We start from the raw sequence: 21655 nt of genomic DNA, 5'->3' as shown, positions 1-21655 counted from the left end.
GCCTAAAATGATAGAAGGGGAAAATGACAAATGTTGGAGAGGATGTGGGAAAATTGGGACACTAATACACTGTTAGTAGAATTGTGAACTGAAGCAATCTGGTATTATGTCCAAAAAGTTATAAAGCTGTATATACCCATTGACCCAGCAATTCCACTATTAGGTCTGTTTCCCAAGGGGATCAGGAAAAAAGGAAAAGAATCTATGTGTTCTAAAATATTCATAGTAGCTCTCTTTGTGGTGGCAAAGAACTGGAAATTGAAAGGTTGCCCATCTATTGGAGAATGACTGAATAAGTTGTGGTATGTGATTGTGATATAATACCACTGTACTATAAGAAATGATGAGCAAACTGGTGTTTTGGGTTTTTTTTTTTTGGCTAGGCAGTGGGGTTAAGTGACCTGCCCAGGGTCACACAGCTAGTAAGTGTTATGTGTCTGAGGCTGGATTTGAACTCAGGTCCTCCTGAATCCAGGGCCAGTGCTCTATCCACTGCGCCACCTAGCTGCCCCTGAGCAAACTGATTTTTAAAAAAACACAGAAAGACTTAGATGAAATACTGAGTGAAACAAGCAGAACCGAAAGAACATTATATGCAGTAACAGCAATAGTATTCGAAGAGTAAATGTGAATGACTAAGCTATTCTGAGTTATATGAATTTTCAAATCAACTACAAAAGACCATTGAAGGAAAATGCCATCCACGTCCAAAGAAACAACTGATATATGGAACTATGTATAGTGTAGTTTCCCATGTTCATCTGTATCAAATGTTGATCTCTAGTGCAAAGTTGGGAGGGAGGGAGGAAAACAGCTTGGAACTCAAATGTAAATACATATATTAACATATGTATATATTTAAATAATAAAGGAGCAATCGTTACATTTTCCTAATCACAATGAAAAATGCAGTGTCTTCTTGTTAGAAGAAAAAAAAAAGGAAGTAATGATTTCCTTTCTAAATGTATCACCCAAGTCAAAGAAAATGTTACCGAGCACACAGGAAAACTTCTGGCAGTATATAAAAGAGACACTAGTTGTGACAAGATTTCTTTAGCAAGTTCTTTAACTTATCACTCTTTTGATGAGTATGAAGTTTTAAAACTTGCTTGGCTCTGTGAAATTTTTAAAGGGATGTTTTCTTCCCCAAGACTGGAACAATAAATGTGCTGCGTGCTATTTAATTTCTTTTTTTAAAAAAATGGCTTTTTTGAGACTGCACAATTGGTGTTTCTTAGTAAAGGAGGTTTTATTACCATCTTCTCTTCCACCTCAGAGTGCCATGTTACACACAGGGCCTTCCAGTTAGCAGGTTCCTAATAAGTATCTATGGATTTGATAACAGTTACTATTGTCCCAAAGTGGAATGTCTTACCTCAAGAGGTACTGAGTTCACCATTTCTGGAGATCCTCGAGTAGTGGTGGATCACTTATTCAGGATGTTATGTAGGGAATTCCTTTTTCAGGAATCCAGGTTGAACTCAATAACCTCAGACGTCCCTCAGGTCTCTGAGATTCTGTGATTTAAATCACATACAGATGCTTTACTGTTTATATTCCCTTTGATATTGCAATTCTACTGGAAAGGCAAAGCAACAAAAGCACCCAGGGCCACAGAGATGGATCATTTGCCAAGTCAAAATGTTTGTAGGATTTCTACATATTACATTTCATGGCATTTTTGGAGGAATTTTCCTTTGATTCTATGGAAGCATTCTCTCTCTCTCTCTCTCTCTCTCTCTCTCTCTCTCTCTCTCTCACTCTCTCTCACTCTCTCTCTCTCTCTCTCTCTCTCTCTCTCTCTCTCTCTCTCTCTCTCTCTCTCTCTTCACTTTCTCTCTCTCTCTCTCTCTCCTTCTCCCCCACCTCCTTCCCCTCTCTCCCTACCTCAGGGGGAAGGTGGGCTATGGAAATATGGAAAGAAGAACTTGGCTTTTTTCAAACATATGGCCCATTTTTCACTTGCTGTCTGACCCACAGGTTGCTTATTTTGGTGACAGCATGCATTCAGATATTTTCCCAGCCTGTCACTATAGTAACTGGGAGACAGTCCTCATCTTAGAAGAGCTCAGAGAGGATGAAGGCATGGCGTCTGAAAGGAATGAAACTGAACCTTTGGAGAAGAAAGGAAAGTATGAGGTAAGGATTCCCTACAGCTAACTTCATGAAAGAAAAACCTTTATGTTTGAAATATCTCAGAGGCCACTTGTGCCAAGAATGAAAAAGTCTTTTGGCAAGTGATCTCCATGCTGGACTGGTTCTTTGGGGTAAGAAATTATCTTACTGATAATTTCAAAATGATGCAATCGTGACATAGACCTGATTCCTCTCTTCATTGAATGTCACTTTTCAGTCTGTTCTGAGGCACCACATACATACTGAGGAATACCAGCAAAGCCAAATCATGAATCATTAGACTTATATGTCTTCTTTGCTTCACTAAGAAAGCAGTTCATTCCCTGTTTCTTTATTTGTCAAATTTAACTAACTTGGATGCCTCATTAAAGTTACTAATAAGCCAAGGAACTTGTTCTGGAATAAGGAGCTATTGGAAAGTAAACTGTATCTTGCCTAAATGGGAGAATTATATCTGGAAAAAAAAAAGGGAGAAAAGTACAAAAGGAAGTTTAGAAATTAAATGTATCATAAGTTGTGACAATAATTAATGTAGGAAGAAAGTCCCAGCTAAAAGTAAGCCTCATCTAGATTTGAATTTAATAATTAGAATAGGGAAGAGTTTAAAGATGTTTAACTTTCCTTGAGTTCCTTGAGCGTAATATAGAGATTTGTGTTGTTTAGGTTAAAGAGGGGTTCAAGGTGGCTTACTTGGTTTAGTAAGGTTACAGACGGATTTTTGCTGAGGGGAACTTAAGTCATAGAACCATAGATTTAGAGCTAGAAGAAACATTAGAGACCATAGGGTCCAGTTCCCTCATTTTATGGATGAGGAAACTGAGGCGCAATCCTCCTGACTCATATCTAATGCCCTATCCATTATTACACACCTGAAGGGGAAAGTTGTTTAAAGTATAAGCATAGTGCAAGATAGAATAAGGCAAGGGAAAAAAGGAGCAATGGAAAAAATATCCCAATAGTATTCAGACTGTATCACCTTCATAGACTCATTTTCATGTTAATGAAAATTGACCTATAGTTTTCCCCAAAACTTGTGCCATGAAATGCTAAAGTGGGCAAGAGATAATTTTATATTAAATAATAGTTTGGATAAGGGTCTGACTACTATGACTATGGCCTGGAAGGGGAGGCAACTTCGCTGCACTGGACATCTCCCCTGATGCTGCAGTGGTTGAGAAGAAAATGAAAGAATAGAGAAAGGAAGAATGGGCTCCCTGAAACAGCCTTTCCCTGATCCCTGCTTCCAGTTGAGGCATTGAAAAAAGTGTGTGATTGGTAGCAGGGCTGGCCTTAGAGTAGCAGTATGTGGAACTAGAAGACCATAGAGGCCAGAAGAGCAAGTGGCATCAGAAGGACAGGGAGGTCTGTCCTAGCTCATTCAGTAACAGCTTGGGTTCAGGCTCCTACTTTAATGTACAATGATGGATTTGTGTCTCTGGCATGGGAAGGAAAAGATATGTTTTCTTCAGAGACCTCAAACTCCAGAATATTCTTACAATGCTCTGCTCCAAAGCACCCCTGGCAAGACTGAATGCCTACTTGCTTTATTTGTGTTTGTTTGTGATTGAGGGACTATTTGTTATTGATGGGCTCATTGTTGGCAGAGGTTTCATGGCAACTTGATACATATTTTCCTTTGTGGTCCTATTTGTTAACCTTTTGGGAAATCCCTTGTGATATAAGTCAAAAATGAACAGTTGGCCCTGAGATTCAGGATGACTGAAGTAACTCTCTTGTTTATTATTGTTGTGGTTGTGTTTTTACAAATAGAATCACAGCCCAGAAAAAATGAGATTCTACTGTGGTATTTTTTCCACTTTAGTCTCAGTATCAGTTCTATTCCTCTGTACAGTGGACTTCCGACATCACAGCCAGGACAAAACATCAAAGCCAGGAAGTAAATACAGCAAGTCATTAAAGTTCATAATCTTTCCTGTGGCTTCAAGAGATGGGGTGGCGGGAGGGAAGGGGAGACAGGGAGGTAGGTACAAACATTCTTAACAACTCTGTTAGGAGGAAAATATTAAAACATTATTCCCATAAAATGGATAAATGAAGTATTGTATCTGTTGTGGGGAGGCTAGGTAGAGTGAGTAGTCTTTGGTTATTGCTTAGAAAAATATAGATTATTTCTTTCCAACCAAATATGTTAGTCAGCAGACCAAACAGAGTAAATGCAAAACGAGCGGAAAGTATGTGATCACACAAGTATTTCATCCCATATTTCCAGTTCTTTTACTCACCACAAGTAAAGCAATAACTTCTTAGTAAGTGGAATTAAAAAAAAAAAACCAGATCTTCTCAAGTTATCATTATAGGCCATGAGTTAAAAGGAATCAGGAATTTTACATTTTCTACATGTATTTGTAGTTTCTTTATTAGTCCATAGAAATACAGTTATGACTTGCTTAGACTTGAATTAAATTCAGAAAAGTGACAGGAATTTCCTTTCTGGAGAAACTCGTGGGTGGGCACACGTTCAGCAGAGAATTTCCATGTTACTTTCATTTGCAGTGGTTTGAATGGGAGCTAAGAATTTTGGGTAAGAACAGGGAACATTTTGAATGGAGCTTAATGGATTTTTGTTGTTGTTGTTCAGTCGTTATTCAGTTATGTCCAACTCTTTGTGACCCCATTTGGCATTTTCTTAAGCAAAGATACTGGAGTGGCTTGCCATTTCCTTCTCCAGCTCATTTTACAGATAAGGAAACTGAGGCTAACAGGCTTAAGTGATTTTCCCAGGGTCACACGGCTAGTAAATATCTGAGGCCAAATTTGAACTCATCTCTAGGCCCAACATTCTATCCATTGCATCACTTAGCTGGTTTTAGAATTATAGATTTCAAGAGGGACCCATTTAGTAGATGAGGAAACTGAGTCCCAGAGACAATAAATGCTTTTCCAATAGTCATATGGATAGCAAATAGCTGAGCTGGGATATAAACCCTGATCTTCTTCCTCCATAGCCAGCTTTCCATTAGGTTGTGCAGACTTTTCCAGCTTGTCAAGTGGTTAGCCACTCTGCTGCACAAGGGAGAGAGGAGAGATGTTCCCAGTTAAATTACCATAGTTACTTTTGCACATAAGCAAAAGATAGAAACCTTAAAGAGCAAGATTCAAAGAATAATAATAATAATAATAACTTGAATATATGTAACACTTTGACTTACAAAATATTCTTAACAGCAACTCTGGGAGGAAAGGTGGTATTCTTGCCATTTTACAGCTATGGATAGTAAGGTTGAGACTGACTCATAGTCTCACCCTGCTAATAAATGTTGGAGTCAGGACTATAACACAGGTCTCCTGTTACCCATCTCAGTACTCTTATACAAATGTTTCTAAAAATAAAGCAGTAGGTCACTTTGTCATTCTATTATCTAGCCAAACTTAGCCCCAGGATGTTCTATCTAGAACTATCAAACACGTCCTTGGAATAATAGAGTAGAATATTAGACATTCACCATGTCAGATTCTGGGTAAGTCACTTAACCTTGTTTACCTCAGTTTCCTCATCTATAAAATGAGCTGGAGAAGGAAATGGCAAATTACTCTAGTATCTTTGCCAAGAAAATCCCAAATAGAGTCACAAAGAGTCAGATGTGACTGAAATGACTGAACAACAACAAATATCAGATTCTAATTCAAAAAATGTTTTTGTGGGACCTATAAGACACTACACTAAGTCAAGGAGGCAAAAAGACAAAATTCCATCTTTATGCTAAAGGGTGCATTCTACTGGGTAAATGTATCAAACTGTCTATGTGACACACAGCCAGTAAGTGTTTGAAGCCATATTTGAACTCAGAGAGATGAGTCTTCCTGATTCTAGGCCCCAGCGCTCTATCTACCGTGCCATCTAGCTGCCTAGTAAAGAATGCATACAGAATAGATAGAAGGTGTGATGGGAAGGCCTAACTCAGACCTGTAACCCATTAGTTAGTTTATGGGTTGTTGGAACAAAATGACTCATGAGTCATTCAGCAGTTAATAAAAGGAGGCCAACCATAGCAAAGAAAGGATATTCAACGAGGATATTGCAACATTTAGCTTGGGTAGACTTCCTCCCCTACTCCATGGAAATGTGTGTGATCATCAGAACAGGGTCTGGTGACTCATGTGGTCTTGACATTTGCCAAGTATGAAAGACCCTAACCAGGAAGCCACATCAATAAGAGGCTGCCAGAAAAAAAAAATGTTTGAAGGGAGGTCCAACTTGAGCCTAAGTCTTTTGGGTTGTTCAGTTCCCTGGGATAGCATTGTCATTTTTCAAGAAAAAAGTAGCATAAGCTATGTGGCCAGAGGAGAGTTGGAAAACCTTGGTATAATAAAATGGGTAACAATTTGAGAAATATCTCGAATGGACCTATGACAGAAGGCAACCTTCGAAGGAAAGTAAATAGTCAATACAAAATATATACAAATTGAATAATAGGTATTTGGAAGAAGGGTGGGGAAAAGAGTAGCAAGGTTGGAATAATTAGGAAGGGCCTCCTGGAAAGGTAGCATCTGAGCTGTGCTTTGGAGGAAGCCAAGGATTTTATGAGGAAATAGTGAAGAGGGAATATATTCCAGGTATGGAGGTTAAAAGAAATGTTATATATGTAATGTGCAGTACAGCAAGTGGATCTTTTTGACTGAAATGTAGCATGCATGAGGGGTAGTCATAATAAGTAAGTCTGGAAAGGTAGGTTGAAGCCAAACTGTGAATGGGTTTAAAAGCCAAGCAGGTAAGTTTGTGTTTTATTGTAGAAGCAATGAAGAGCTATTGAAGCTTCTTGAGCAGAGTGTTCATATGGGCGGAGATGCACCTTAGGGAAAAAAAAATCAGTTTGGCAGCTATATAGAGGATGAACTGAAGAGATGAGAGGCTTGAGGAAAACAATTCTTAGTTAGGAAGGCTATGAGCCTGGACTAAGGGTGGTTGAGGTGTGAGTAGAGAGCAGGGGATGGATTAGAAAGATAGCATGAAAATAAAATGGACAAGATCTGACAACTAATTTGACATGAAGAGATTGCTGGGGGGGGGGTAGATATTAAAAAGAGTGAACAATCAAGGATGATTCCTAGGTCATGGACATGAGTGGTTACAGATGGCAGCCCCCTTAACAGAAAGAGCTAAGTTAGGAAAAGAGATATATTGTGAAGGAGATGGGGGCACAGGAGTTAGCTAGTCATTTCTGTGTTGTCTCAAAATGAATAGAACACAGTCTATTCAATAATTTGCCAGGTCAGCCATTATGGAAATTCTACAAAAACCCCAAATAGTTTAAGTTGTAGAGTATCACAGAGTCATAGAATTTTAATTTGAGAAAGAACCTTAGAAATCCTCTAGGTCTCATTGTGCAGATTAGGAATGTGAGACACACAGAGGTTAAGTGGTCGTCCTGGTAGTAGTTAGTGGTAGAGTCAGGACTAAGAGCCAGATCTCCTGATTCCTGAGCAGTGGCTTTTGCACATTCTTTGTATCCAGAGCTACACATGTAGCTGTGAACCTTCTACAGCTGCGTTTAGCGAGATGCTCTTCAGGCCCTCTTCAAATTTGAGTAGATTTATGGCTAAAATAATAAAATGGGTAACAAATTGAGAAATATCTTGAATTTCCTTTGGCACTCCTAATATTGATGAAAAATTGACTGAAGGAAATAAGCAGATCATTTTGGAAAGAAATATAAATTTAAAGTTCTCACTATTAGAAAACAGAGAGAGAGATGGACATCATTATTGCCAACATAGCCAGTGATAGGTTGCTGAGTGAATTTGCAGAAGAGTTTGTCAACTTGAGACTGATAACACTCACCATCAAAAACAAACTATCTTATTTCATTGCTTAAGCCAACTTTTCCTGTAATTTCAAAGAAACGACATTTTCTTTTATTTTAGCTCTTCGGTAAATATAAAGCCCTGTTTGCCATCAAGAAAAAAAAACCTTTTGAGATTCAGATTCCATATGTCATAGAGGTAGTACTGAAAAGAGCTTAGAAACTCTACAATCCAACCCTCTCATCTTATGGATTAGGAGACTGAGGCAGAGAGAGCTTAAATGATTGCCCAGAGTCGCACAATTAGTAAAGTCTTTGAGGGAAGATTGTGAACTCAGATTTCCCTGACTCCAAGTTGTCTATCCACTATGATACCTAGTTGCCTCAACAATAGGATATTTTTGGAACCATCCTTGCTTAGCCTTGAGAATGGACATTTTTTTCCCGTGAGTAATTAGGGAATAGGAAGCACTATTCATCACATGAAAAGCTGGGTGAAAGAAAAATTCAGGACCTCCAAATGGCAATCCTGGTATTACCACTGATTTATAAAGTAGTTCAGAATAAACTTCTTTTTCCCCTAATTTGCTCAAGTTTTAAAGGAAATTCTAACAATTTATTAAGACTGAGTTAGAAAATAAAGGCTAAATTGTTACTTAGTGAACTCTTTACAGGTAGGTCCTGATTTAAGGAAATCCAATAAACAAACATTCCATTTAAATAACTAATAAATTAAGGGATTATTCCATTATGTGAGGACATTTTACTCCTGGTAAAATATCACTCAGGCTTGCTTGTGATTTGTTAGGAGGAGCAGGATGGAAAAACTTGAAAGTTAGCTATTAAAAATAATTCAGAAAGTATTTCAGAAATTGAAAAAAAATTAATGAAGTAACTCAGGCTTCAAAAATATTATTTTCTCACAGTTTTTCAAGAACACTCCCCCTTTCCCCTACACACACACACACACACACACACACACTCTCTCTCTCTCTCTCTCTCTCTCTCCTTGTATAAAAGGAGACATACCTGTGTAACCTTTTGCTTGTTAATGTTTTGAAGGCTTGATTCTTTGCAGCTGTCCCATTTTTCCTGGCCTCAGTATAAACACAAGTTCCTTTCCTTTCTGTGGTTTACCAATACAACATACAAGGGCGATATTAAAGATGTTGTGTTTCTTCTGTTAGGGACATTGCCCTTTTTACATAAGAGGAATTATTATCCTGTTGATCTTGGAATTAAATGCATCATCTTAAGTAGTCCGGGGAAGGGGTGTGTAAATTTTTATATTAGATCTTTATCAGTGGATTTGACAATAGGAATAAATTATAAGAATCTATGAAACTAATTACTGCCCTATGAAATCACATTTTGGGCAGAAGGAGGTGACAAAAAAGGTCAGAATGAATCATGAAGTGGGTAGGAGTGGGGGCAGTTCTACCGTTTTGTGCATGTTCTGTGAAAAAGTTCTTCTTGGAATTTGAGAACGCAGGCCAGTTTTGTGACAGCAGTACAACATCTCTAGAATTAGGTTTCCACAGAACATGTAGTTGACACTTTAAAATTAAAAAGGAGAATTTCATTAGGCCTTTTTTTTTTAATTTCCCCTCATGCAAGCAGACTTATGAAGCTCCAGTAGGCTATTCCTAAATACCAAGGGAAAAAATAAGTATGACCCACCTTTCTCCAATCTGCCAATGAAATCCTTGCCTAACTATTCTTGTACACTTGAGTAATTATTATATTTCATTTGATTACATGTTTGTTATATCTTCCTCATGAGATTAGAGGTTTACTAAAAGAGACACAGTGCCTTCTCTTTGAGATGTACACCTAAGTATTGGAGTTATTCAGGTGTGATTGTAAAATCTTACTAGCTAACTCACAGCAGGGTTTAAATTGGTAAATTGAGGTAAACAGGGTTAAGTGACTTGCCCAGGGGTCACACAACTAGTAAGTGTCTGAGGCCAGATTTGAACTCAGATCCTCCTAACTTCAGGGTTGGTGCTCTATCTACTGCGCCACCTAAGCTGCCCATAAATGTGTATTTAAAACAGATATATGGGAGATGGGGATTGTGAGAGCATTAGTACCATAGTGGATCAGGAAAGGCCTTACAAAGAAGGTTGTTGCTTTAGCATGCTTTGAGGGATACCAAAGATTCTAAGAGGCAGAAGAGTGTTTTCCAGGCATGGGGGACACAGCCCATGCAAGGGCATAAAGATGGGAGATAAAGATGATAGGTGAGAAAAAGCAAGAGCAGTAGTTCATCCAAGCCATATTGTGTGTAAAGAAAAATACTTTATGATAAACCTAGAAAGGTGGGTTAGTGCCACATGGTTGAAGATGTCGCCTTTAAATTTTACCACTCGTAGCTATCAGATTCCATAATGCCCTGAAATGACTAGTGAAATTAAGCCATTTCTTCTTTAGTGGGTTCTCAGATAAATGGCATCTAAAAAGAAAATCTCATCTTTCTGTATGAAGTTGGCTCCAAATAAGTATATAACAAAAAGAAAAATTTATAGTATTAAGATGTACAAAAAGATCATGTGATCTTATGTCAGCAGAAACACTCCCCCCACCCACCCAAAAATAGCAGATGGATTTCATTTGGTGGTCGAATAAGAGAAATGGAGAATGCATAATAAATGTGGAAAGTACAAAGGTTTATAAATCTAAAAACACATCTGGAGCTTTGTATTACTCAGAAAATAAATTCGTTTTAGAAATGCATTTTACAGATATTCTTTGCCATGTTTCTATCTCTTTGTGTTTTTCATTTGTTTACCACTTCTCTGGAAATACCTTAGGATTGGTGTTTGCCACTTTGAGGAGACTATTCTAATGGCAGTCTTAACCACATTACTCTTCCAATAAAAGGCACAATTTGGTGAAGTATTAGTAACTGGTATTACTACTTTTTTTTTTTAATGTTGATACTGTTTCCCTGGAGGGAAAAAAAAATGTAGCCCATTACATGATCTTGATTTGATGTATCTGATTTATCTGTATTTTTTTTCCCCCTTCTCTCAGGAGCAGCAAAAAAAGCCATTGAATTCATTTTCTAAAGAATGGGGCTCTTTATTTGTTGATGGCAACCTGGGACTGGAAAGCTCTGCAAATTCATTTACTTGGTTTTGTAAGCAAATTCATAATTACAGCACTATTGTGATCCCAAGTCTGGAAGCTATAACAGGTAAGGAAAAGAAAGACTGGATAACTACATGACATTTATCTTTCATACTTATATTAATTTTTCATCTTGTAACCAGGGAAATAAACTACCTCATAATATGATTTATTTTGTATGGATATTCAGGCAGGAAACCCCATTCATCATTTTAATAAAAATAGATAGAAATCCTAGCTCCAGATCCATTTCGGTGGCATGGAGCTGACAGTGGTCTCTCAGGAGGCTAGACCAGCAGACCACAAACACAGGTCTTGCTGATCTGAAAAGAGTTTGACTACAGACCTGGAAGTAGACTTATCTGAAGACCACGCAAGCCTAGGGAGGTTCATCCACAAAAGATTGACCAAAAGCTAATGGATTTTTTTTGGCTTTGGAGATTCATTAACCTAGTAACAAAGTTGCCAAGGCTTGTGATCTGAGTCAATAGAGGGAGTCCTAAATCAATGAAATTTCACATCTCTTAACATATGGAAATCACCCTTGGTCAATATACTAAGTGCTAGAAGGTTAGCTCATCTAAAAATGAGCAGCATTACAAATAGTGAGCAACTCAACTCTCAATATTTTTCCTATAAATTTATTCCAGTACCTCACCCAGAACCTGGCATGTAATTTATACCCAGTAAATGTTTGTTGAATTTGTAGAACAGAAGTTTAATCTGCATGCTGCAAACTACCATTGTCCTTTCTCCTGTACTACTTTGCATTTTTTGTTTTTATTCTATATGTGCCTATATATGTACTTATCATCAAGAATGAAACCATTCTATGTCTTTGTTGCCCCACTGCAGAGATTTCATTCTCAGTATTCCCAGTGCAGGGGTGTGCTAGTGTCAGCACATGATGACTCCAAGACCCAGTTGTTAAATTTTCAATGGGAACAATTTGGAAATGGTCAAGTCCTACAAAGCAAGGCTTGAGCTATTGTCTTTTGGTTCTCTAGGCTTAAAATGATGGAGAGAAAAATTAATAATGCAGATTAAACTTTAGAGTGTATCATATATTCATTTTTTCCCCAGGAAGCCAGCTGTTAAACATTTGCCAGCACACCCCTGCTCCATTGCCTAGCATAGTACTTGGTGTATAGTAAGTGATTCTTTTTTTGGTGAGGGAATCGGGGTTAAGTGACTTGCTCGGGGTCACACAGCTAGTAAGTGTCAAGTATCTGAGGCTGGATTTGAACTCAGGTCCTCCTGACTCCAAGGCCAGAGCTCTATCCACTGCACCACCTAGCCGCCCCCATAGTAGATGATTAATAAATGTTTTTGATTGTGTGACATGGTGTCCTTTGTTATTTTTTTTATAAAATAAAGGAATAGCATTTTACAGAGTTAGAACTATGAAGACAGTTATAAGATCAATCAGTGTTAAGAGTGAGCAGAGGAATAAGGCTGATTTTCATCCCCCCCTTTTTTTTTTTCAGGAAGGTCCCAAATCATTCTACTATCTTTTGTTGTTCAATCCGTTTAGTCATGTCGAGCTCTTAATGATCTCATGGACCATAGTATCCACGGGTTTTCTTGGCAAAGATACCGGAGTGGTTTGCCATTTGTTTCTGCAGTGGATTACAGCAAACAGAGGTTAAGTGACTTGCCCAGGGTTGCACAGCTAATAAGTGTCTGAAGCCAGATTTGAATTCAGGTCTTCCTGACTCCAGACCTGGCACTCTGTCCATGGATCCCACCTAGCTGAAACTTCTAAACACCTCATAATGAACAAACAAACTTGTCTCTCTCTCCAATTGAAACACATTTTTTTCTTTCATTTCTATGCCCATTCATGCATCAACACTTCACACTCTTTTTGAGAAAGAATGGCATCCTTCCCTTCCGCTGACACAAGGATAACATTCAAAGCCCTCAGCCTGGAATCTGAAGCCCTTCCTAATTTGATTCCCACCTACCTTTCCAGCCTTACTAAGCAGGACTTCCCTTCTGTGTTCTGGCCAAACTGGCCTGCTGGCTTTTCCCCAAACACACTTCAACTCCAATCCCAAGTAAAGCTTTCCCATATGTGGGAAATGTACTCCCTCTTGATGTGTGCTCACTACTCAGCACCAGTGCCCCTCCCTCCTCACTGACTTCTGAGTGTTCTGTTCCTCCTCAACTTATCTTACATTTACTTATCTCTCTGCCTGTTGGTTTCACACCACCACCAATAACATCAATAATAGCAGAATTTAAGCTCCCTGAGGCCAGGGCCTTTTTCCTTTACCTTTGCAGTGTCTTGAACAAAGGGCTAGGAATAGGAACCGTATCTGTGATTTCGCTGGTATTGAGAACTCCCAGTTGAAAAACCTTCCTCTTCCAATGTAGATCTACATCTTATCTGCAACATATAGGCCCAAAGAGGTGCCTAAGTGAACCAACAGGCTTAATGAAAGGATATGTTCTGTGAAGTTTGGATTCAGTCAAAGGGCTGCACTTGAGGACTTAGAGGGCCACATGTGGCCTCAAGCCAACAAGTTCTCCACCCCTGTTCTAGACACTCAGCAAGTGATATACAAATATGCAAGATTTCAAAGAATAAGTTTTTGTTTGCACCTAATAGAGAGCATTGTTTTGTCATAAATATCCACTGTCCTTTAGCCTAGGTGGTGTATAACTTGCAGATTGTTTTATGTTGTTATATACTAGAGCTACATATGTGGGTGTGGGTGTGTATATATACATATATATATATATATATATATACACATATATATACATATATATATATACACATATATATATACACACATATATATACACATATATATACATATATATGTACATGTGGGTATGTATATATGTACAGATAGATAGATAGACAGTTTGGCAAACATTAAAGCATATGTAGCTACTTTACATTATACTTTTAAAATACCTGAATTAATTGTTGAAGCTACCTCCATAACTTTATAACATATAATTCTGGCCTTGTCAGATCTGGCATTGCATTTAACAGCTGATCTTACTCACTCAAAAATGACACCAAAGGCTTTGAACTTTACATATCAAGAATGGATATCTTTTTTAGGAACTATTTTGAAATTGTAAACAGCAAATGGAAACATTTGACAGTGAGGTCCCAGCATCTGACATATTCCAAGATAAGTAACCTATATACCTGTGGACTGATGCAAGATGATAACACAAAAAAATAGTTAACCCAGGAGACAGCTAGGCAGTGAATAGAGCACCGGCCCTGGAGTGAGGAGGACCTGAGTTCAAATCCAGCCTCAGACACATAACACTTACTAGCTGTGTGACCATGGGCAAGTCACTTAACCACAATTGCCTCGCCAAAAAAAAGTTCACCCAAATTCTCATGGACCTACAAAATTGTTTGAGTTGTTTGTGTGTTTTTAATTTTTATTATAAATACAGGTTGTAATAATAATGGGGAATAATAATATGATAATGTAAAATGTAAATTAATTTGTAAAATAATCTCCGTCCTTGAATTTGGGCTGCTGAATACAGATAGAGAAAATTGTGAAATTATTGATTTTACTCACTATAAATTGAGGATACATAATCTCAGCTAAGCCTTTCTGATGCCCTGCAGTCATATTTTAATCTTGCTTACTCTTTGTCTTATTCTGCAAAGCATATTCAAAATCTTTTCTTCTCCTAGAAAGTCCATGCTTCTTTCATCCACTTACAGCCAATGACTTTGCCTCCCATTTCACTGAGAAGATTGAGGCCATCCACCAAAAGATGCCTGTCTTTCCTTTCTTCCATCCTTCAAAAGTTCTCAACACCGTCAGCTACTTTCTTGCTCTAGTCGCAGAAGACATTTCCCTATTCCTCACTATACTTATGTGTTTATACTTATTGTGCTCTCAGCCCCATATGGTTTTTCTTTCAGGGCTTTTGTCTAGCAAGTAACACTTCTTAACAGGTGGCATAACACTGTGGACAGAGCACTGAACTTATAATTATAGGACCTGAGTTCAAATCCTAGTTCTGTCAAATACTAGATGTGTGACCTTGGGCAGCCACTCATCAAACCAATAGGCATTAATAAAGGGCCCACTGTGGGGCAGCTAGGTGGCACAGTGGATAGAACACCTAGCCTAAAAGTCACAAATACTCATCTTCCTGAGTTCTAATCTGGCCTCAGACTCTTACTAGCCCAGACAAGTCACTTAACTCTGTTTGCCTCAGTTCCTCATCTGTAAAATGAGTTGGAGAAGGAAAAGGCAAACCACTCCAGTATCTTTGCCAAGAAAACCCCAAATGGGGTGGGGTCATGAAGAGTCAGACACAACTAAAGTGATGTAATAACCACAAAATATGCCAAGCAGTCTAGTGGGTGGTAGGGATACAGATACAATAAATAAAATAATTCCTACTGTCACGGAACTAAAATTCTAACAAGGAAGAGAAAGATATTTCTTAATTATATAAGAATAAATATAAAGAGAATAAATACAAAGTAGTTAAATACAACTTGATTGGAGAGGGAGGGCAGTTGAGAGGGGTCAAGAAAGGCTTCGCGTAGGAGATGTTGCTTAAGCTATGCCTTGAAGGAAGAGAGGGATTCTTCAGATGGAGGGGTAATGGGAACATTTTATACATGGGAGACAGCCAATACAAAAGACATAGAGATGGGAGAGGAACAGAAAGGCCAGTTTTGCTGGATCACAGAGAGCAAGAGGGAGAGTAATGTCCAAGGAGTTTGGAAAGATAGGATGGGAGTATTGTGGAGGACTTTAAATAGAGTTTAAAATTGACTCTAGAGGTAATAGGAAGTAGATGGAATTTACTGAGTAGTAGAGTAACATGGTCAGACCTGTGCCTAAGGAAAATCATTTTTTTTAAATAATATTTTAATTTTCCCCTAGTTGCATATAAAGACAACTTTCAACATTCAGAAAACCATTTTTTACTAGTGTAGGTTTGTATCAAACAAGTGAAGATGGATCCTTGTAGGCTACAAATTGACTTAAAAACCACAATTAATTTTATATTGCACTATAATTTATTTTGTTAAACATTTCCCAATTACATTTTATTCTGATTACCACTGCACTCTGGGACTATATGCCACCAACTTGATACCTCTGGTGGAGAGCTTGGGAGGTTGGAAGATGCTTAAGGAAGGGCAGCCAATTAGGAATATTATAATAATATGTATTATGATAATAATCTAGATGGGACGTAATGAGGATCTGAACTAAGGTGGTAGATGTGTAAAGAGAGAAAAGTGGTTTGAATGCAAGAGATATAGAGGTGGAAATGGCAAGACTTGGCAGCTGATTGTATATGTGGAGTGAAGGAAAGGGAGGAGTCAGGGATAACTCCAAGATTTTGAACCTAGGAGACTGGAAGAATGATTGTACCTTTGACAGAAATAGAGAAGTTTGGCCTTTTACCCATAGCTGAAGTTCTGCATTCTTTTGTTTCAGTCATGTCCATTCAGGTTCATGACTATATCTAGGGTTTTCTTCACAAAGATACTAGAGTGATTTTGCTGTTTCTTCTCCAGCTCATTTTACAGATGAGGAAACTGAGCCAAATAGGGTTAAATGACTTGCCCAGGGTCACACAGCTAGTAAGTGTCTGAGGCTGCATTTGAACTTGGGTCATTCTGATTTCAGGCCCAGTGCTCTATCCACTGAGTCACCTACCTGCCCCTCTGCATTTTTTTACCGAGCCATTTTTAGTTTACAAAGTGATTTCAACAGTTTTCTGAGGTAGGTTTTGTAAATATTAGTTCTTCCTATTTTGATGATATTGTTAATATAGATTGCAGTTTTGCTGTAGAGGGCATATTTTATACTTTACTCAATAGGGAGCCATTGAAGGTCTTTGAGTGCATAATAGTGACATCCAGGGTATTGTATCAGAAAGGTTAGCAGTGTGAGGGCTGTACTGGAGAGGGGAAAGATTGAAAGCCAGAAGAATTAGGTTATTATAGTAGTCTAGCTGATATGAGATGAAGGTCTGAGTTACAGTTGGAAAAGGAAGGGGTGATTGTGAAAAATATTATGAGGTAGAATCAACTGACCTTGGTAATTACTTGGATGTAGTAGATGAGAGAGAAGGAAGGTTAAGGATAATTCCAAGGTAGCAAATATGGGTGACTGGGAGAGTGGTAGAGCCATCAACAAAAGAAGAAAAGTTAGAAAGAAATAGAGTAGTTTTGGAGAAAGGGTAAATTTAGTTTTAGACATACTGCCTTTGAGGAGCTTCCTGGACATTTTAGAGGCACTTAGCAAGCAACTGGACATTCAGGAATTGAAGCTCTAGAAAGTGGTTGGAATTAGATCTTACTTTATCTTTATAGAGGTAATAACTGAAGCCATAGGAATAGCTAAGATTACCAAGGAAAAGAGCATAAAGAGAGGAGAAAAAAGAGCCAAGGATACAAGTTGGGGGACAGTAGGATAAGGAGCCAACAATAACATAGAAGGAGCAGTTGGAGGAAGAAGACTCAGCCATGAGAGTGCAGCATCACGGAAGCTAAGAGAAGAGGAAGTCTAGAAGGAGGAAATTTTCAGCAATATCAAGTGCTGCATAAAATCCATGGAAGAGGTCAGAACAAAGATCACTGGATTCAGCAGTAAGGCTGCTATTTAATAACCTTGGAAGGAATTGTTTCAGTGCAGTGCTAAATTCCTGAGCAAGGACTATTTCATTTTTATCTCTGCCTGACACATAATAGCCACTTAATAAATGCTTGTCAGTCAGTAAGCATTCATTAAGCACTTACTATGTGCTAAGCACTGGGGAACACAAAAGAAAAAACAATGAATCGATTGATTGAAAGATTAAATTGATTGGGTAGGTGGTGTCAGCATCCCGCAAATAATCTAGTTCTACCATTAAGTTTACCAGTTGTATTTCAACTTCGTAATTACAGAACAAGTTAAAATATGGTTTTCAGAACCGACCTTTGGCTCCTTTGCCCCATGTTGAAAGAACTTGAAATGGAGAGGTCATTTTTGAAATTACAAAGAGCTCAACAATATGAGGTTACCCCATAAATGAGATTGAGAAATAGGATGATACATCAAAAATCAAATGGACAATCTGTTTCTTGACATCAAAAATGGGGTGTTCTGCGATAATAGCAAAAAAAACCCCTAGAAAACTATACAATATTTTAGCCCCTATTATTGACATATTGGCAGGTAGGTAGCAGAGTGGATAGAGAGCTGAACCTCGAGTCAGGTTGACTCATCTTCCTGAGTTCAAATCCAGCCTCAGACCTTAACTAGCTGTGTGACCCTGAGCAAGCCACTTAACCCTGTTTGCATCAGTTTCCTCATCTGTAAAATGACTGGAGGAGGAAATGGCAAATCACTCCAGCATTTTTGCCAAGAAAATCCCCAAAGCAGGTCACAAAGAGTTGAATATAACTGAAAAATGACTGAACAACAACAACAAATTGACACATTTGATCTTTTAGTTGTTTTTAAACAAGTAGAATGATAGATAATATAAACACCACTATCTCAGCATTTTCCTACTTAGTACTCTAGGCAGTATGTATGTACAAGAACTACAGATGTGAAGTGCTCTAACTGGGAATTTTACATATTTGCTGTTCTTGGCAGTCATCCAGAATATTGGAAATGCAGCCTATAGCTACTCATCTGTCTTGTTAACACCTGGTAGTCTAGTTCTTCTTTGAGAACTCTTCTCTATTTAACATAGGCCTAGTACTGTTCCCACAGATTTACCATTCATGGGGATCTCTAGAACATATCTCCTCCAAACAGAAAGGTCTCTTGTATTCTGAAAGCAGCTCATTCTGAGTATCATTAATTATAATTAGGGCACAGTGCCTCAAGTTGGCATGTGGTCCCTTGTGGTAAGGCAGACTGCCTACTAACAGCTCTTTCTCCATGCCAATCCATGTCGTCATTTTTGGCAAGTGGTGATCTTTCCCCACTCCCATCCCCAGCAGCTGTGTGTTCCCCTTTTTCTTGAGGATTAGAAGTCATCCCTGCTATGAGTTTTCCCTTACTGGCTCCACATAGGTTGAACTTCCCTCATTACCCTGAGAAATTTTTGCTGGGCATCCTCTCTGGCACAAAGAGGATACAGAACTGAATTTTTATGTACCCACAGTGCACCAGCCAAATGCTACCAACCTTTCTATGCTCTGTGCTATTTTTAGTGAAAGAGCAAAGATCCAGGAAAGTTTTCTAGCAGCTACTTTGGTGGAGAGAGTGATATAATACTTTTCCCTTCTGGATAAAGTTTTTTGCCCAAAGAAAGAAATTAAAATGCTTTAGGTTGAATGATCCTGGCACATTCCTTTTGGACAAAAGTGCCTTCTGTCCTAAGTTCTTCTGCACCAATGGAAACCATTTGAAACCACCTATGTTACTGTTACCATCAAAAGTGAATGTATTATAACTGTAATAGAAAAGCATTTGCTGAAGTGGACCTCTACCAATCTTGATTACTCACATTTCTTAAGAAAGCAGTTGACATTTAAAAATGTCAGTACAGAATTGGCAGCTGTAGTAACAAATATTCCCTCAAGAAGTTTTTAAATTCTGTGTTCATTTACATTTAGATGGATCGTAACCAGAATATGACCTTTCATATGTACATTTTTTTTCCATATAAGTGCCTGCTATATGTGATGGACTGTGCTTAGAGAAATACCTAAGTCTATCTCAGGTAGCTTATAGCCTGAGAGGGGATAGAGAAGGTACGTGGAAAAATATGTTAAGATTTAGAATATAATAAATATACAAGGGACATAAAGTGCATTGAGAACAGATAAGGAACAGTCACTTTGGAGAGATCAGGGAAGTGTTTACCACACTGCATTTATGTTTCTTTTACGTTACTGATGGGTATAAAAAACAGGATTTTATTTAATAGAACAATTTGTCAAAACTATTTTAAGCCTCATAAACTCTGTATGAAATCTGTGAAGGGTTAGGAGTATCTGCTTATTACAGAAAAATAAAAATAAACAGTAAAAAGTTCTCTGAATATTATAAATGCATCAGTAGCAATTACAAATTATACAGATAATAGCAGATGCCAAAAGATTTGTGCCATTGGGTCCAAAAAATGTGTCCTACTGGTTTCTGCCAGTAATTCAAGGAAATGTAATTTCATGTTTCTCACTACCTTCTTCACCAAAATAGCATACGATGTAACCCTTTGTAACTTCATAAATGGTTTTCAAAAATCGTTGTGTCCAAATATTCATCATCCTGTGGCTAAGCTGAGGATGGAACTCACTGAAGTTAACCGTGCTAGTCCTTGGACATTATGCGTATTCCATGCTCAGAGCAGAGCATGACAGAGCTTACCTCTCTCTGACACTAGCTTCAATACTCCAGTCTCTTGCTGAGCCATACCATTAAGAAGCTTCAGAGCAGGACGTGGTGGAAAGATTCTGCCAAACTGAAAAAAAAAATCTGATGTAAGCTTTAAAATATTTTATATATAAGCATGAGCATAAAGTGAAAAGGCAACATTTTTAAGGAATGTACTCTGTCTTAGGTTTTCAAATATATGTCACGCTGGAAAGAATGTGAAATATTTAGATCACAAATTTTGGTAATGCAGAGAAAAAGAAATAAAGACATCAGAAATAAATGTTAGATATGGCTATATGCCCTTAGGTGACCAGGAAGCCATGTCAGGGAAGCTAAGGCCTATCAGATCTCAGGGCCAGTCATGTCTCCTTTTAGGGAAAGTTGATCCATGTTCCCAGATGGAAAGAGAGGTTGGACTTACACATGTTGTGGGGAAATTCTGGTAGATATCACAATGCTGGTCCTATCACACATATTATGATTCTCCCAGAAATAAGCTCCCCCGCATCCTCAAAGCAGAAAGATTGGATAAGTCGATGGGGTCTGCTCATGTGCCAGACCTCCATTATATTAACATGATATGGTTTCAATCCCTCTTACCATTTTGGTCACCTTCCTCTGAATATACTTCAGTTTGTCAGTGTCCGTTCTCAAATGTGGTACCCAGCACTTGTCAGAGACCATCATCAATTGCTTCCTTCATTCTAGACATTATGCTTCAGGTAATTCAGCCCAAAGGGAGCAGAAGCATTCATACAATAACAACATCACTGTAAAAACAGAACTCTGATTGGTGCAGTGACCATTCAAGACTCCAGGGGATCAATGATGAAACCTGCTATCTATGAAAGAGAGCTGATGGATTCAGGGTACAGAATGAGACATATTTTTGTATATAGCCATTGAAGGAATTTGTTTTGTTTATCTCTGTATATATTTGTTACAATAAATTTGTTTCTTTTCTTCCCACCCCCCTCCCCCATGGGGTAGAGGTGGGTGCAAAGAGAGAAATTAGATTTTTTTTTTCATCTTTTAAAAATAGAGGTGAGAGAGATGATACAGGTGTGAAATGTTGCATGCATTTTCAGATGAGGTCACTGTGTTATTAGTTTCACTTAACTTTTTTACCTTATTACACAGGAAACCTCTCGCAAAATGGGAGTAATCTGTAAATGTATGTAATGTAAAAACAAAACATGAATCGAACTGAAAAAATAAATAAATAACAATTCAGTCCCAAATTACAGTAGCCCTTTGGCTGCCACACCACGTGGCTGA

General features: G+C 38.1%; 1 protein-coding gene across 1 annotated transcript in view; it reads left to right on the top strand.

The window, feature by feature from the left end:
- NT5DC1 (5'-nucleotidase domain containing 1) overlaps window positions 1-21655 on the top strand; it is a 245670-nt gene that overhangs the window by 198213 nt on the left and 25802 nt on the right. Inside the window, exons 10-11 of the mRNA XM_020971642.1 lie at window positions 1981-2139; window positions 10935-11097. Coding sequence (XP_020827301.1) covers window positions 1981-2139; window positions 10935-11097 — 322 coding nt within the window. The remainder of the gene's footprint in view (window positions 1-1980; window positions 2140-10934; window positions 11098-21655) is intronic.

This window comes from Phascolarctos cinereus, unplaced genomic scaffold (genome assembly GCF_003287225.1).
Source record: "Phascolarctos cinereus isolate Bilbo 61053 unplaced genomic scaffold, phaCin_HiC Scaffold_5;HRSCAF=322, whole genome shotgun sequence".
Lineage (NCBI taxonomy): Eukaryota > Metazoa > Chordata > Mammalia > Diprotodontia > Phascolarctidae > Phascolarctos > Phascolarctos cinereus.
Note: the sequence above shows the minus strand (reverse complement) of the source record. Positions and strands in the feature narration are given on the sequence as shown.